We start from the raw sequence: 17,382 nt of genomic DNA, 5'->3' as shown, positions 1-17,382 counted from the left end.
CCACCTGGCTCACTCTGTGCCCTTGCTGTCCTCTAGACTTCAGGACGAGGCACCAATACTCCATCAGAGAGAGAGCAGGACCGCCAAAAAGAAAACCTCAAGCTGGCCTCTGAGAACCTGGAGCTGCGCTTTCAGCTGGAGCAGACCAACAAAGACCTGCCGAGGCTCAAGGTAGACATTACCCAATTAGACTGAGGTAGCTGATCAGTTCAACACGAGCGCTATGGATATATGAAAACATACATACATCCATAATATATATATATTTTTTAATAAATGTTACAAGCTGCAGATCTGGGAGAGCCAGTTTGGCAGAAAGCTCTGACTGGAAACATTTCCTGTGTGAGAACTATAATTTTAAAATATAAAGAATGGTAAATGGCCTGTATTTATATAGCACTTTACTAGTCCCTAAGGACCCCAAAGCGCTTTACATATCCAGTCATCCACCCATTCACACACACATTCACACACTGGTGATGGCAGCTACATTGTAGCCACAGCCACCCTGGGGTGCACTGACAGAGGCGAGGCTGCCGGACACTGGCGCCACCGGGCCCTCTGACCACCACCAGTAGGCAACGGGTAAAGTGTCTTGCCCAAGGACACAACGACCGAGACTGTCCGAGCCGGGGCTCGAACCGGCAACCTTCCGATTACAAGGCAAACTCCCAACTCTTGAGCCACGATCGCCCCGTGGAAGAAGACTATTGATGGCACCTGGAGAGTTTACCTCTTCATTAAACGCATTTGCCTTAATTGCTTTAATAATAGACCATTTACAAAAATACATAAAAAGTATGAAAGTTTGCTTTAATAAAAAGTGATTTCATCTGTAGCATAATTTTTTCTTTCAGCACCACATTAAGAGGTTTAAAAGAATGGAGCAAATCTATTGAATTAATACTTTGATTTGGAAACACTGGAAGTAGTTTTTTGGGGTTTTTTTGCCAAAGGTATTTTGTTTTTTTGCTCCCTACAGAATCAAGTTGCGGACCTTAAGGAGATATGCAATGCACTGAAAAAGGAAAAGACAGAGGCAGAAAAAAAGCTGGCTCATATACGTGGAGTATGTTTTTTTTCTTTGCCTACACAATCTTTAAAACAACTGAAAATAAATCTGTACATAGGAATTAAAACAGAATCACCTTGAAACACAGTTTACAAAAAAATGAACTAGTTCTGATCTAATACGTTATTTATTCTGTGATCCTCATCAGGGTGGTCACAGTGGTAAAACGGTGCCTGAGCTCGAGAAGACGATTGGATTGATGAAGAAGGTAGTGGAGAGGGTGCAGCGGGAAAATGAAGCACTGAAGAAATCCAGCGCCACTGTGAATCAAGACAAAGTCACTGCCCTGGAGAAAGAAAATATTAAGCTAAAGGTTGCCAACGCCTGTGTCACCTTACACATCACAAACGTTATTTTGGGAAGGTTTATTTAGCATCTCTGTTCCGTGACTGCAGCTTACAGTAAGCGCTGTTTTCCAGGCCGACTTTGAAACACTGAAGCGTGAGGCTGAAACTGAGCTGAATTCCAAACTTGAATCCAAAACCAAAGGACTGGAGAAAATAGTGATTGAAAATGAACGTCTTCGAAAGGAGATTAAAAGGGTAACGTCTTCTATGACTTATTATAAGTTCGTTTTAATGAAGTTGGGTCGGGGCAGAATTAATTATTCCAAAAAAAAAAAACAAAAACAATCAAAAAAGTCTAAATGCTTGTTTTTGTCTCTTGGCTATGCTTGAAAATGTGTGTCACTGTAAAAGGAAATGGAGGCTGCAGAGAGGCTGAGAGTGACCAAGATGACACTAGAAGTGACAAATGAGAAGCTTGAGGCAGAGCTGGAAGACATCAAGCAAAGACTGAGGGAAGCTCTGTCCAGGCCCATCACAGAGGGGGTGGACACTAAGACCATGAGGTCATCTGTGGTAACCAGGTCAACAAAACCAATAGTCTTCCAGAAAAGGGCACTTAAAAGTAATTTGTAAGCTTTAGGGTTGTGCAGCAGGTTAAATCAGCAGCGTGTGACTTAAATGCACAATCATCATCATGCCCATGGGATTCAAACTCTGGTATGCTGCGAAATAGACTGTCGCTAACAGGCTTAGTCAACATTATGCAAACTCTTTGGTAATAAAGGCTGCTCATTTACGTCAGTCTCATGCTCAAGCTTTAATAAGACAATATTAACAAACAGCATGTTTATTTACTTTGGACACAATTTGAGATCTGATGGTCATTTGACTTCTATTTGTGCAGGATGTTTGAGAACAAGATGAAGGAGCTGGAGAAGGAACTCTCCCAAAAGAACATCCGACTGTCTGAACTCAAACAACATCTGAAAGAGATGACAGAGCGGGAGGAGAGAGCTCAGATAACAATACGACAACTCGAGGATCAGGTGGCAAAAACTTTAAAATGTGTTCCTGTTATTTGAGATAGTGCTGAATCTAGAAGTCATGACAATCTTTGGTAAGCAGATACTGACCAAAAATGTCCATTTTTCAAACTTCTTGTTGTTACCCAGGCTGTTTTTAATCCAGCATCTTATCCCTCTACTGCATGACTTTTTAATTTTTGGGGAGCTTTAGGGTCCCTAATAATATATCAATCATAAAATTTGACACCTTGCCCCCCCCCCAAACAGATATTGGTTTGTTGCTTCAAGGCAACACTGTGCGACAAGGGTAGTAAAACGCCAAGTTATTCTATAATAAGTTGCATTAGTACAACAAGGATGAACAAATAAATAAACAACAAATAAACTATGTAAACATTTCACAGAACAATAAAACACCAAAATACATCCAACATTTGACCCTAACCCCATGCACGCACGTGCGCACACACACACGTTGTTTCTCCATCACTTTTGGGGACCTTAAATTAACTTACATTAATTTCCTGGAGACTTATCCTGACTCTACCCATCACAAGTCCCTGCCTGAACTTTACCCTAACCCTGACTCAAGTCTTCACCCTAAAATATAATGATTTACCTTGCAATTTGTCCCCATAAAGTAGGCGAGACCTCACAATGTGAGTGTGTAAACAAATTTGTGTCCCCACAACAATAAATAATACACGACCACACACACTAACACACACACACAGACACAGTTACTTTACCAACTGACCCCTGAGCTCCTAAGTGTCCCTTAAACCTCATTCAGGCATCCACTCTACTTCACTGTCACTCCCTGAAAGCTCACTGTCCTCACTTTCTGAGGACAGAAAGTGCACATTCCCTTGGTTTCCTTCCATAAAAGGTATTTACATCCATGTCCTGTAATTATGAGTAGATTGTGAAGTAAAAACATTGACTATGATCATATAAATGCACACAAACACATCTCTACACACATATGCAAATGCATTATATTGCCTGAAAAAAATTGGGCTAACTGTGCAGTGTTGCCTTGAGGCAATGAATGAAAATTAACAGTTTTACTGTATAAATGAAATTTAAAAAGTAGAACAATCAAATATTCTTCTTCACATATTCATGCACATACAAGTATTTTTAATATACATGTATTTCACTATAAACATGTAAAATAGTGATCTTTATCTTGCCTCCTAATGAGATGTCTCATGTAGTGCACCTTGCAGAAAGCCCCCCCCCCCCATGAAAGTCACACCACCTTCAACTCATTTTATTGGAAAGAGATGTGCCTGGTAGCATTATTTGAAGGGCCAGTGTAAAGGATGAAAATGTGGTTTGTTGCCTCAGGGCAACGCTATGCAGTAGAGGGTTAAGTTAATTTGGACAGCAAATTTTTTTGTAGTTTTAATCATATTTTGACAAAAGCATCATTTAGTTTTAATGTCATAAGATTATAGTACATGAAATCTAAAGTTGCTTCAGTGAAATAAAATATAAAGTGTAAAAGTTTGTGTTTTTAGAGTTGCTCCACAGTTCATAACACGTCTTATTTTCCTTGACATTTTGTCGTGTTTTCAAGGGAAGCTTTAGTTTTTAGTAGTTATCGTTCTTTTTTCTGTGGAAAAAAGAGATGACAAAATCTATGATGTAACACGGTTATGTCTGTGACAAAATGTTTTGTCTTTTTAGGTGCTGTATTTGATTGATACTATCAGTTTGTCATTCTTAGGCTGACGTGTTAAAAACCTTTCCTGCTGCTGGAAAAGGTGATGCAGGAAGCAGCAAGGCCTTCCAGGAAATCCGGTACGTTAAACTTCGCATGAAAAAATTTTTTTTTTCCTTTGTCTGAAACATTCAACTTTACATTTTGCTTTTGACTAAACTCTACATGTCATGTATGTGAAGACTGGCCAGCACTCAGCTGGGAAAAGAGAATGAAGAAATGAAACGAAGGATGCAAGAATACAGTGAACGATACGGCGAGACGACACCTAAACTAGGCGAGTCTTCCAGCTACACTGTTTTGTCAGCGTGAATCTGAGGGAGGTTGGGACTTTTTTTTTTTTTATATATATATATATATATATATATATATATATATATATATATATATATATATATATATATGCGCCGTCTTAACAAACACCTTGATAGGTATGAGGTACAGTACTGTCTAAGGAAGAATCATGATGGTTTCTCTTCTTGTGTCCATAGATTATGGGAAACTCAAAAAGCTTCTGCAGGCAGCTGAAACTGAAAAAACCAAACTTCAAGCTGAGGTCACGAAGCTGAAAAAAGAACTGGAGAACTTTGACCCAGCATTTTTTGATGAAATCGAAGACCTGAAATATAACTACAACTTAGAGGTGAAGAAGAATGTTCTGTTGGAGGAGCAGCTGAAAAAAGTGTGTCAACAATTTGGGGTAAAGGCAGAAGTGCCCAGTGTGTCTATCACTTAATGTGTGGTATGCAAGTCATGCTTTTACAGTCACATTCCTTGGAAATTTTGAGGAAGGAGTTTCCTTTTAACAATGAAATGACACAATATTTTTGTGTTAATATGTGAATACTAACTTATTGTTGTGAGAATGTAAATTTGTACGTAACATGAAAGTTTTTTTCTGTGTACTGTAAGTCACTTTTGTATTCTGTCAAATAAAAAAATTGTTGAATAAAATGTTAATATTTATTCATTCATTCTTCACTTAGCAACAGATGAGTTTTGGGATACAGTATATATAAAGTGGTCATTTTTAAAGGGAACCCCGGCTATTAAGACATGTTTGTGCTAAAATATGCACTGTGCTTTCAATAACATATGTGGTATTAAAATATGCCAAATGTTTTCCTTTTAAGCACATTTTATATAAAACCGATTTACCAGTAGGCCGCCATTGTTATTTACTTCTCAATGTACTCTGGGTAGTAACGTCACACGGTTGCACCGCATCGAGTTCAGTTAGCAGCGCACTGGAACTGGCTTCAGTTCAACGTTTCCAGTTTGAACCAGAACAATCCGAGAGAGAGAGAATGAAAATAGTCAACCAGTACTTATTTTAGATGAAGATGAAAACAATCCGTCACACGAGGACGCGAGAGTGAGGGAAAACTACTGGTGTCTGTGCGGCTACTGAGAGCGTTTGTTGTAAAGAGCTCAGTTTTATGGCAGCAGCTATCCATGGCATCGCATAACCGCGTGATAAAAACATTAATAGAATTCTAATTTTTATTATACAGTGAAATTACGATTGGCACGGGCAAGCAGTAACCGCACAGACACCAGTAGTTTTCCCTCACTCTCGCGTCCTCGTGTGACGGATTGTTTTCATCTTCATCTAAAATAAGTACTGGTTGACTATTTTCATTCTCTCTCTCGGATTGTTCTGGTTCAAACTGGAAACGTTGAACTGAAGCCAGTTCCAGTGCGCTGCTAACTGAACTCAATGCGGTGCAACCATATGATGTCACTACCCAGAGTGCATTGAGAAGTAAATAACAATGGCGGCCTACTGGTAAATCAGTTTTATATAAAATGTGCTTAAAAGGAAAACATTTGGCGTATTTTAATACCACATGTTATTGAAAGCACAGTGCATATTTTAGCACAAACATGTCTTAATAGCTGGGGTTCCCTTTAATAACTTAACTTGCTAAAAAAAAAGCCAAGTTGGTCAGTTATTTTTACATTAAAGCAGTACACATCTCTGCAAAAACCATCTTAAGTTTTGATTCACTCCACCGTTTCTTTTGGGTGCCAAACGTTAAACTTTGGCAGTCAGTTTTCTCCTTATTTCTTCCACTAACAGCTCACTCACTGTAAGCTACTCTTAAGACTTTCATGAATTCAAAAAGCAGCAGTTCTTAACTGGTTTCTGTGGAATAAATTAATCTATATGAGTATAGGATTGTAAATCACTCGCAAGGAATTACAGATGAAATATCAGGGATCTATCAGCGAAGCGGCAGATCCTCACAAGACCGCATGGACTTATAGCTCAAAGTGAATGTCCTGAAGCCGGCTGAAGCAGTGTCCATTTAGTGCTACAAACGATGTAAACAACTCCGTGCTGCCATAAGCGTCAACACGGATGGCCGTCGGCTTGTTACCAAGGCAAGTGTTCGCTTCTGGCCACTTCAGTCCCAGGTGATGACGATGGACCTAACAACACACACAGAAGAGCTTGGTGCCTGATTTCACACTATTTAGAACACTGAAGCATGAAAGCATTGCTCCCTGTAAACTGCTTATGGCAGCTCAATCTTTTAATACAGATACTTAAATCTATTTTATGTACTGAATAATATATATATATATATATTATCCCACCTTGATGAGAGTGCCGTCACTGCAGTGCCAGACTATGCCCTCAACTCGACCGTCTGGATTCTCATGAAACCAGGAGCACAGCTGCTGGAAGTCCACAGGTGGTGGGTTTCTGATTGGGACACTCCCATGTGTAACCAGGCAGTGGACAGGCTGTTTTTTGCTGCCCAGCCCTGTTTGTACAATATTAATGAACCTTGGTTTACTTCAGTTTTTCTTTTAAATCAATCACCCAATGAAGTTAATTAATCTTAATCATTTATTAACATAACAACATAATTAATTCCTAATTCCTAACCACAGCTTATATAAAAAAAAAAAAAAATGAATGTAGTTTCTATTACCATAGGGGTTTCCATTGACATTGGTTCCAATAAGCTCCAGTGTTTGTTCCTGGAGCTCAGCTAATGGGACTGATGTGATTTCTAACATGTCTTCGTTGTCACGTCGAGGCCTGAGAACAAGAGCAAGCCCAACGTTGTAATCCACCACAGAGGAGTGCCAGCAGTACTGCTTGTTGTCTCTCTCCACTGGAACCCAGCCTACATATTTATAACAACAAAGAAAAGTACTCGTCATGCTGATGGTTTCCATGTGAAGGACGATACTTGCTGCTTATCATCACTTTGACACTTACCCCCATTTTTCTACATAAACTCTTTTACATAGACATAGGTGAATTCACTGCACACAAACTAAAATGAGAACTAAGAACCTGGAATATGTCCATGTTCATCGGGCACTGGACGGCCGCTGTGATGTTTGACTCCATGAGCTGGGATCCATGTTTCTGGCACCGGTTTAAAATCTTCCTCTATGTTCCACGTGAAACCTGAAAGAAAGCCCGGAAAAATAAAACCCTTCCCCACTGCTAAATGTGTTATGCATTAACATTTTCCAGGCCTTTTCTTTTTTGGTCCACACTCAATATTATCACAATTAGCCCCATAGGTTTCTGGTAATTATGCTTGTGTATACCAATACAGTGGATTTTTAAGTAATACTGCTATTAAACCCTTTGAATTGAGGCTCAGAATCTGCTTCAGTCACTAAAAACCCACTGTGGTGATGTGTAGAAGCAATATTACCAAAAAGAAAACGTGTTCAAAAATCTTGGGGGAACTGTTTTTGACAAAGTTAATCTACCTTTACAACTTTTGTGAGAATGTTGGTACTTTTTAAACCTCTTCTCTGTTTGTTTGTTTGGTCTTCTGTCAAGTCGAGCCCACAGGTAAGGCTGCCCTAAAGAAAACAGATCAATTCCACTTAGAAAACTACAAAGTAGTAGCATTTGTAGATGCTGACTAGGAAATGATCAGTGTTATTCTGAGATCTTCTCACCTTTATAAACTGTAACATAGCAACAGGTGCCATCAAGTTTTTCAGTGGCAAGCGCACTATGTATGTTAGCCTGCAGAGCAACAGGGTTCACATTTTCTGTGGCAACAACCTGAAATTGCTAAAGAGAAGCAAAACCATGTTTGATCAGTGCAAGATATAAATGAAAGTGACTATACCCAACATTAGTAACGGTACCATGAATGCATAAATCAGTTATCTACATATTATATAGCATCAAACAGAAGCCCCACATTATAAACCACCACTTTTCAATTATAAGTTTGGGCTTGATTAAAGAACCAACAACAGACTACATGACTGTGCTGACACTGAATCAGCTGCACAATTCATCTAATGCAATTTGAGAATAATTTCATGACTGCAAAGTTTTAGCAACCAGAGAATCAATTACATGAAATATAAGTGAATCCCATGAAAAGCGATTCTCTTAAAGTATATCTCCTATATATCTATTAACAGGTGCTGATTCAAACAAATGACGTTTCAGTTTCTGGCTATTTTCAAAAAACACACATGACTACAAGACTACATTTACCACAACATAAAAACATAACATTAAGGAGATACAAATGAGGTGCCAGTGATATGAGGCCCATGATCATCAGTATAAAGTGTCATCATTATGCCAAGATTAAAGCGTTCTCTACAGCTCTAGATGGATGGATGAAGTATATCAGTTTGGCAAATGATTCAAAAACACTTATTTGAAATCTATCACTCCACTGAAAGCGAAATTATCTTCAAGTGGTGTAGAGTTTGAACGAATGCCAATGTGCTCACGGCACATATGACATGAATTAGCTGGTTGCTCCAGCTAATTCAGAGAAAACCTGTGCAAAGGAAACAGGCCTCCAAGAGCCACAAACTTTAATCCCAGGCTCTGCAGGGAACTCTTGCACCTGGTGGTTTTAAGGCACATGCATTTAAAAATCAGAGAGGGGAAAAAATTTGAAAAACATTACAGTTTGCCAGTTAGCCTTATATCAAGTGGATAAGTGGATATGGCATGTTGAGGCTTGGGTGTGAAATTTATGGTTTTCCGGGGTTTTATCGTTAACTCGGTTATCCTGGGTCTTTTCCCGTGTTGTAGTTGTGTGTCTTATTTTGAAAGAAATATTTACGTGTTACCATAGTGACCAGAGAGCATTAAGGGGCAGAGAGGAGGATGTTACTCTCAATGTTGTTGCCGTATTTCACGAGGACGCTGCTAATAAAGTTACACAATTACACAATGAATTTGCGTTTATTATTATAATTACAAAATATCATTGTTTTTGTCTTGGTTGTTTCATTTTATTTTGCTGTGTTTATCTGAGACACCTTAAAGGCCGGTCCATGAAAATATTGTCTGACATTAAACCGGTCCGTGGAGCAAAAAAGGTTGAGGACCGGCGTGAGTAACGGGCAGAACAATTACAATCTCTTCCACTAGAGAGCAGTACAGCTACCTGCTCTAATTAAATAGGTTGCCAACTGCCGGGAAAACAGAAGATGATGAAGAAGAAATTAAAAAGTCATGCTGTGAGACGACGCAGCACATCATAGCAATAGATAAATATCTGAAAAGAAAAAGTAGTCAATCTGACCCAGATGAAGGCCCTAGCATGAGTAGTGGTTCTGCTGTACCTGGTGCACAGGAAAAATGATCAATATGCTTTTTGTGACATTTTTGTTTGGTGGTGTGCCATGTGATTTTTCTAATGTGAAATATGTGCCGTAGCTCCAAAAGGATGGTAAACACAGCCATAAAGTAATATGGTGGTAATTATATTTCTGTTCCATCAATAGGGTAACCATTCTGAACAAATCAAGTCATTTCTATGTTGTTTGGGCCTTGGACAGGCTGGAGACCTATGGATGGATGTTGTTTGATGTATCGCTGTGGAGAAAAATCTGGGGGGCCAGCTAGCATCCTAAAAGACACTAACAACACTTTTTCATCTTCTGCCTCCATTTCAAGCATCCTCCTCTGCCACAAATAGCCTCTGCATGGCCTTGTTCACTCTGGCCGTCCCCTTTTCTTCCCTGGCTCCATCCTTCTCTCTGTCTTCGAACATGCCTTCCAACTTTCCTCTTTGGCCAGCAGCAGCACAAATTCCATCCACACCCTGTTGGCCAACAGCACCGTAGGCGGTCGTTCTTAACCCAGGCCTCAACTGATCTGCTATGGAAATCTCATTCTTGATGATTCACATGGTTGATTTACACCAGATGCCCTTCCTGACACAACCCTCCCCATTTCTGCTGGGTTGAGAACGGCACTAGCACTACATCGGCTTGTGGCCCCCCTGTGGTAGGGTTCTAAAAGAAAAACTAAACAACCGCTAAAAAATGAATAAAGAAAATGATAGTATTAAGTTACTGATTATCTAGGGAAATGACTGAAATAATTCTTTGCAACGATTTAACTTAAGGGTAAACAGCTAATGTGTGAAAACAGACTTTTCCTGTTATATGTAGTCCTATCCTGACACCTGCAGATCTCTCCTTTGAGCTGTGTATATTAACATCAGATAGTAATACCTCTACAAGATCCCTCAGAGCTCAGTGAGTGAATAGTAACAGTGTCTAAAGTCTTTCGGTAATGAGCATCAGTAATTAATATCAATTCTCAGAAACAACTTTATTCATTGATTTTTTTCCTGTAGGGTTTTAATGTTCTACAAGTCTCACTGACTACAGTCCTGAAACAGGCCATCTATTTGCACTTCCTTATATCAAACTTGCAGTTAGGTTTAGCCTACATTTGAATTATGTAAAGATGCTCTCAGTCTTACACGTTATGAAACATTAATTTAATGTCAGGTTCTTCCATGCCCTTAACGATAGAGCTGAAATGTCCATAAGTCTTTTAACTGGCACGTTCTTCCTCTCTTCTTCTGCTTTCAAGTAGCCTGGCCAAAATTTTCTTCATTCCAGAGTTTGTTTGTTTGTTTTTTCCAGACTTGCAGTGACTAAGCCTGCAAGAGTGGTCTGCATATGTCTGTGTGTTACCTGACAAAGAAGATTTTGGTGCTTTGGTAAAGCTTGAGTAAGTAGGAAAAACCCTTCATTCAGCCATGCAGGTATTTGCTCTACTCTATTCATCACACAGCACTGGCTCTACTCGACTCACTGTTAAAAACTGGAAAGTTGGCACAGCAAATAACTGTTTGATGCCAGATTGCACCACATTTACAATAAATAAATAAATCAGACAGAAATTTCTCTGCTGTTGAAACCAGCTGCACAACTATTTGTCACGACGACCATGTGTCAGTTAATTTGTTCAACCTGTTGTCTACATTATGCAAATCAGTGTGGTCCTCTGCCGAGGAAGACCTGAGGTGTGTCCTCGTGCTACAGGCGAAAGGACAACAGTTAGCCACCTCCCCCTGCTCTGGCTCAGACATTTACTCTGCTTACATTTCATTTCCAGTAAAAGATAAAAAAGACACGACTAAGAACTTGTTCACGACGGGTGCTTCTCCGTGCTAACAACTGTAGCAGCAAGAGATACCCATAATAAACCTACTGCGCCTGATAATGTGTCTGCAGATGCATTCACCTGACAGTCGCGTTTTCTGGACTGTTCTTCCATCACGTCTGTCAGAAACACACACGGTATCTTCTGCTGTACGGAACCCAGGCGTCTCATTTCGTGTGCTTTCTACCAAAGCTGTAACTTAACGTTTACAAACATGGATGAGCAAAGCAAAAAAAAAAAAATCAACAACGGTTTGGCTCTGGAGTTGTCGTCTTCTTCGCTGGTTTTATGTCGGTGAGTAAATACCGAAACGATTCATTACCGCCGCCATGTTGCTGCGTTGGTAACAACATGTACCCATGTGTATTTGGAAGTATATATTTTTTGCTATTTTACGTGAAATAAATGCAAATAAATGTACTTTTACTGGATTGGCAGAGAAGATTTGGTAAGTTTTTCATACTCGTCTCTGCTGCACAATCCACACATGCATTTCTTTGGGAATTAAATGGCGCCCTTTAAGAGGAAATAAACAGGCTTTGCAACAGTATTTATTGCCAAGATGCAAAGTTACAAAGAAATATTTGCCCAAACACAAATTGTGGGGGGGGGGGGGGGGGGGGGGGTAGAAGACACTTGTAAATAACATTAACACAATTTATTTTCATAATAAAAGTAATAATAGTATTACTTTGAAAGCTTGTTTGTTAGTATCGGTTGTCTGTAATACAGAAATACAGGTCACACAATTATTATTGTATATTTTCAATATTATTTTACAATATGGTCTGTGTCAGTTACATATTTGTATTGTTTTTTTCTCCACCACCAGGAGCGAAGCATATGTTGGCTTCCACCTTCATTCATGTGTATATGACAGCAAGTCTAAACATAGAGCCAGAGTCAGTTGTCTGTAGCCAGAAGAGTCCTGCATCAGGCTGTATAAAGGATTTTTATGAGTACAACAATCAACCGAAGAGTTTATGACGTAAATGATCTTCTAATCTTGTTTTTATCAGACAACACAGCTGTGTCTACAAAAACTTGCACAAAATGGTCATATTACTCTGAAGAGTTTGCTTTGATGTCTGATTTCACACACAGAGTGATATCACTGGAGTACTTGTGGTCTGATTCTTCTTCATCGTCATCATCATCATCTCCTTGCGGTCCATACTGGCCGAGTTGGTTCATATCATTATCAGTAAAATTCCACATCTCTGTCTCGATGTTATCCATCTGCTGCCAGTGAGACAAGCACCTGAAAACATTCCTTTTCCAAAAAGACAGAGAAAAGTGTTTTTAATAAAAGACAACATATGTGGATTACACCACATTATTGCAAACAAAGAAACAAAAGTTGTTCCTTAAGTGCTGAAAACATTACTCACACTTGAAAGTACCACATAGCGCTTGCTGCAGTCAGGAGCAGAAGAATGATGCCAAGAACAATAACTGTTACATGTAAAGCTGATAAAGAAAAACAACAACAAAAGAAAACAAGTAAATAAGTTAATTTGATTAAAATCATTTATCCAAATGTTTGGGTTTCTTTTTGCTGAAATGATTTTAGCAAAATCAAACAATGAAAAAAGAAGATATTGCAGAACATACCTCCTAGAGATGGTTTTGTGGGGCTCTCAGTCTGTGGCAGCACCGACTCAGAGGAAGCTGGGAAATTGAAGGCATGAGTGGAAGCAGAAAAGGTAAAAGTGGTACCAGGGGGGTTCAGAGTGGTAATCGGAGGCAAGGAAACAGGAATATGGGTTGAGAACGTTTTAAAAGAAGGGGTGGCAGAGGAAGAAATCCTTGCTGACTGCGATGTCTTGACAAGCACATCAGAAGCTGAAGTTGAGGGTGTGGGCTGAAGTGTCGGCTGAGATTTTCCTGTTATTGACTTTTTTGTTGAGGACATGGACTTTGTTGTTGATGTGACCAAATGTGTGGTTTGAGTTGTCAGTGGAGTTGGAGATGTGGGGGATTGTGGGCTGGCTGTTGTCTCCAAATCTGTTAATGCTGAGAAAATCAATGGTTCAGTTCTATTTAAGTGATCAGATGCTGTAATTACAGGCAGTAATTAGGCACAACATGAAAACCACTTGCGGGTCACAATCACACTGATCATGTCATTACATTGTTATGTGCCACTCAGACACTTTGGTCTTGGCATTAGACATTTGACATCTGTGATGGATGAATTGACGTTTATGGCGTATATTAGTCTCATAAACTAAGAAAATAAGTAATACCGGATGCATTGAAGCAGAAGACGCCAAACTCTTTATCTGCTGATGTCTTCCATGACACTACCCCGATATTGCCTTGGCCACAGTTTTGTTTAGGGGAAATTCGTGGGATGACGGCAATCTGTTCAGCTATCCAGCCATATCTGTTAAAATAGTAACAGTAATATAGTAATGGTTTTTATCCACATATTAAACAACAATCATTATGGTTAAAATTAGGTCAGTCTGTCCAATTAGTTTTGAGCCACAGAAAATCAGGGATTGTGTGTAATTTATAAACAGGGAATGCAAATGTTAAACTCCTTGATTTAAATAATCTTTGGTTTAATTTAAAGTGTGATGGTGTAAGAAGGCAAAATTACCCCAAAAAAAGTGCCACTAACCAAATATATATGGACCCAAGTGCTTATGCAATACATCGATCTTGTGTATTTGGGACAGTTAGTTGTGTTTTCTAAAATATTTTTATGTTATTACTGGGAAACGCATTCGAGTTAGTCGCCTGTTTTTGTGCATGATTTATTAATATGAAAAATGCATATGGGTCAACATGTATTAAACCCTAGTTAAATGCTTTCTGCTTACTTGCACGTTTCCAGTCCATGTGTGATTGCTTTTGATATCTGATATTCCGTCGCCATGGTGACATTTAGTGAAAGACAGGCATCTCTGGCAGCTGTGAAGTTCAAGGTGTAGTAGGTTCCTCCTTCAATAAGCAGGAAGACTCCAGTGGCTCTGTAACTCTCAGAAATTACTAACAAAAAAATTTTAAAGCGAATTTTCTTTGTAAATAAATTACATTGAAAAGATGGATGGATGTAAAAGAAGAACTGACTGTCCTGTGAAAAGCCTTATGATCTGTTACTTATGATGTAAAGTATACATATCAATATACAGGTAACCACAGTGTGTACATCTACTTTACAAAGAAATAAACCATAATATGAGCGCACACACACACACTCCGTGTGCGACAAAGAATACTCAGAAAAACATTTTAAAAAATCATTTTTTTAATCTTTTGCTAATATATTAAAGTTTAATATCACAGAAGGAGCCACACATCTTCGTCTTCTTAACAATAAAATCTGATGGCAGTCTTAAAAGACATTTCAAAAACACAAGTTAAACTTCTTAACAACTATGAAATTTTAGAATTTGAAACGCTAAACTTGTGGGATATCCCAGGATTAAATCTAAAAGTGAATGAAGAAATAAACATACAAAAACCTTACCTCTATTTAAAGTGGATTCGCAGGTTTGTAAAAACAGGGCAAACATCACAGGTAATACTGATGGCAAACAACAAAGTCTTGCCATGTCTTGTATGACAAAGTATACCCAACGTGGATGACGGTGGAGGATCAAATAAACTGAAGCAGAGGGAGAAGCCCAAGAACAAATGTGACAGGGAAGAGAAGAGGAAACAGGAAAAACAAGGTCAAATCTGCTTTATGGCCTGTTAGGAGATAGGACACGCATCCTCATGAGAAAGACCTTCACAGTAACTCTCTAAACGTTATTGTTTGGGTGATCAAATTGCAGATGCATGACATATATGACATTTAAAGCACTAATCTTGTACTAGTGATAACATATTAATGATTTCCAAAGCAGAGATATAGGAATATGGGTTTCATAAAAGAATCAAATAAAAGGATGTAATAATCTAAACTGTCAATTGGGTGAAGAGTTTATTCATTTTTAAAAAATCAAACTTTACAAGTGGATATGGTTAAAGAAGCCTTCTTAAATGTTGTTTTGTACTATTTGTATGAGTTTGAGCTTTTCTGCTTCGTAAGCATCTCTGATGAAGGTATTTTTTCACTCCATAAGCTGTAGGAAAAGGAATTTCCTCCCAACTTTTCCTCTGCTGTCCTCACTCTTGCTGTCTGCTATTGGAACCAATTTTATACGTATAACCAAGTTTCCTCTGTGTTTATATTATGTTTCAAATCATCACATTCACGGCACCTATCAAAGATCAAAAAAGGAAAAAAAATCACGACTCATGGCACATAATCTTTGAACTACTTGTATATTTAAGTCTGTCTTTCACAGTAATGGTGCAAATGTATTTAGAATTGTTTAAACTGCTGTGTGCTTGTTTACTTTTTAATTGTTTTAAGTCCTACATCGATTATGCATTGATCAATCATTTGTTTGATCTTTTCATTTCCTAAAGCGACTCAACATGTAGCACTATATCAGCCCCAGCCCCTTTCCATTAACAGAGCTTACAAAATACATACATAATGTTGATATTATACAATTTTTTCAAAATAAAATGATCAATCAATGGACTAAAAAGTGTTGTATACAAAAATATAGTGTTGTATATTTTAAAAAGTATAGAAAAAATAAACCAGTTTTAATCTATTCATACAGCACCAACCCACGACAACAGTTAACACAGGGCTTTTATATTATAGAGACAAACTGCAGGAGTCCCTTTATGAGGACTGTATATACACTTGCAAACACTGAGAAGAAAAAGATGCTTAAAAAAATGTTCAACTTCAGGAAGGGTGCACAGCTGGAAAGCAAAGCGACAAAAAACATGTGCAGAAGCACATGTTATTTATGATTTGTGACCAGTAAGTTTTTTCCCTGGTGGTTAATGCATAGTAACATAAACAAGAGAGCTTCATGGTATTCTGCAAGGTAATTTATATAGTATATTCCACATGGACAAAAAAAATACATAACAGAATTTTGGGATCAAATCTTTTGGGATAATAAAAATAAGAAGTGGCACACTAAATGCTTAAGCCTGGAGCATCATGTGAAACGCCTCACTGCAGTTTAGTTTCTATCTTAGTAAATACCAAAAAACCCCAAGAAAAACATTCACACGGGTTTTTATCATGAACACTTGAATAATGCACTTTCATGATTAGATGAGAACATCTAATCATGAAAGTAAAGTTGAATGATTTTCAGTGAAAGGACTCATGAATATTTTTGCATTAATTTTTTTTATGATTAAAGTTCAGTTCAATTCCATTTTATTTATAGAGCGTCAAATCACAACAACAGTCACCTCAAGGAACTTTATATTGTAAGGTAGACCCAACAAAACCCAACAATCAAAGTGTGGCATTTTCAGTTAAGTATTAAGTATTGAGTATTAAGGTTATTTATTAATTACGTATTGATTGCATATGGATTATCAACTCAGCTGACGCATTTAACTTTTTGCACTATTAAAACTAGCCTTTCAATAAAAACGATGCATGCTTTCTCATGTAATCTCTAATCATGTGATCAGACCTGGCATTTGGTACCCTGAACACATCATAATCACGAGTTAAAGGCAGGTTAGAATGACGAGTACTTTCCCCTGTTGTGTTAAAACTTGCAGTATCACCACTTTCATTCTACTGCAGGAAGCAAAACAGTCCAGTGTGTCCTACTGCAATGACTCAGTGACTGTTGTGTAAACAATGGTGCTTCCTGCCTTCTTCAGGCTGAAGCAGTAATGACTGAGGATAGCGATAGACTGCTGGTCCACTGATAGGCCCAGGAAAGATGTTAAGTGGTCACACTTCCTCGGTTGGGTGTGTCTATCTTCTTCTACAGACTGTCAGAAAA

General features: G+C 38.4%; 3 protein-coding genes across 12 annotated transcripts in view; 1 reads left to right on the top strand and 2 right to left on the bottom strand.

The window, feature by feature from the left end:
• The window catches only part of cep290 (centrosomal protein 290), a 40,597-nt gene extending 35,549 nt beyond the window's left edge, over positions 1–5,048 (top strand). For 6 of the 8 annotated variants that reach the window (XM_076886131.1, XM_014409097.3, XM_014409096.3 and 3 more), the window contains 9 exons: positions 37–171; positions 983–1,069; positions 1,221–1,385; positions 1,492–1,614; positions 1,771–1,940; positions 2,264–2,405; positions 4,120–4,193; positions 4,296–4,390; positions 4,605–5,048. In XM_076886131.1, coding sequence (XP_076742246.1) covers positions 37–171; positions 983–1,069; positions 1,221–1,385; positions 1,492–1,614; positions 1,771–1,940; positions 2,264–2,405; positions 4,120–4,193; positions 4,296–4,390; positions 4,605–4,849 — 1,236 coding nt within the window. In that variant the 3' untranslated portion in view covers positions 4,850–5,048. Of the gene's footprint in view, positions 1–36; positions 172–982; positions 1,070–1,220; positions 1,386–1,491; positions 1,615–1,770; positions 1,941–2,263; positions 2,406–4,079; positions 4,194–4,295; positions 4,437–4,604 lie in introns of those variants that run through there. The other 2 variants (XM_076886132.1, XR_013099402.1) reach the window with 2 other exon arrangements.
• Positions 2,158–11,832, bottom strand: rlig1 (RNA 5'-phosphate and 3'-OH ligase 1). 2 transcript variants are annotated; one of them, XM_004564442.5, is made up of 8 exons: positions 11,624–11,832; positions 8,056–8,173; positions 7,861–7,956; positions 7,430–7,546; positions 7,059–7,256; positions 6,718–6,887; positions 6,498–6,549; positions 2,158–2,342 (listed from the first exon to the last, which is right to left on the bottom strand). In XM_004564442.5, exons 1-8 carry the CDS (start codon positions 11,711–11,713, stop codon positions 2,332–2,334), a joined length of 852 nt encoding a protein of 283 aa, XP_004564499.1. In that variant the 5' UTR covers positions 11,714–11,832; the 3' UTR covers positions 2,158–2,331. The 2 variants fall into 2 exon arrangements, with proteins under 2 accessions (XP_004564499.1, XP_004564498.1); XM_004564441.5 differs by lacking the exon at positions 2,158–2,342 and having other exon boundaries at positions 5,998–6,549.
• Positions 11,833–12,075: 243 nt separating this feature from the next.
• On the bottom strand, positions 12,076–15,180 carry lyve1b (lymphatic vessel endothelial hyaluronic receptor 1b). 2 transcript variants are annotated; one of them, XM_012922823.4, is made up of 6 exons: positions 15,024–15,180; positions 14,374–14,542; positions 13,792–13,931; positions 13,157–13,558; positions 12,934–13,012; positions 12,076–12,815 (listed from the first exon to the last, which is right to left on the bottom strand). In XM_012922823.4, the coding sequence occupies exons 1-6, from the start codon at positions 15,106–15,108 to the stop codon at positions 12,605–12,607; spliced, it is 1,086 nt and encodes a 361-aa protein (XP_012778277.3). In that variant the 5' UTR covers positions 15,109–15,180; the 3' UTR covers positions 12,076–12,604. The 2 variants fall into 2 exon arrangements, with proteins under 2 accessions (XP_012778277.3, XP_012778278.3); XM_012922824.4 differs by having other exon boundaries at positions 14,374–14,523.
• Positions 15,181–17,382: the final 2,202 nt, after the last annotated feature.

Source organism: Maylandia zebra, linkage group LG7 (genome assembly GCF_041146795.1).
Source record: "Maylandia zebra isolate NMK-2024a linkage group LG7, Mzebra_GT3a, whole genome shotgun sequence".
Taxonomy (NCBI): domain Eukaryota; kingdom Metazoa; phylum Chordata; class Actinopteri; order Cichliformes; family Cichlidae; genus Maylandia; species Maylandia zebra.
Note: the sequence above shows the minus strand (reverse complement) of the source record. Positions and strands in the feature narration are given on the sequence as shown.

Coding starts and splice junctions, on each gene's coding strand:
- rlig1 (XM_004564441.5), bottom strand. CDS start 11,713: ATGAGACGCCTGGGTTCCGTACAGCAGAAGATACCGTGTGTGTTTCTG. Junction 7,957..8,055: donor CTATGTTACAGTTTATAAAG/GTGAGAAGATCT, acceptor TGTTTTCTTTAG/GGCAGCCTTACCTGTGGGCT. Junction 7,547..7,860: donor TTCTCACAAAAGTTGTAAAG/GTAGATTAACTT, acceptor GCTTTCTTTCAG/GTTTCACGTGGAACATAGAG.
- lyve1b (XM_012922823.4), bottom strand. CDS start 15,108: ATGGCAAGACTTTGTTGTTTGCCATCAGTATTACCTGTGATGTTTGCC. Junction 13,559..13,791: donor CTTCTGCTTCAATGCATCCG/GTATTACTTATT, acceptor TGATTTTCTCAG/CATTAACAGATTTGGAGACA. Junction 12,816..12,933: donor GCTATGTGGTACTTTCAAGT/GTGAGTAATGTT, acceptor TTTTTGGAAAAG/GAATGTTTTCAGGTGCTTGT.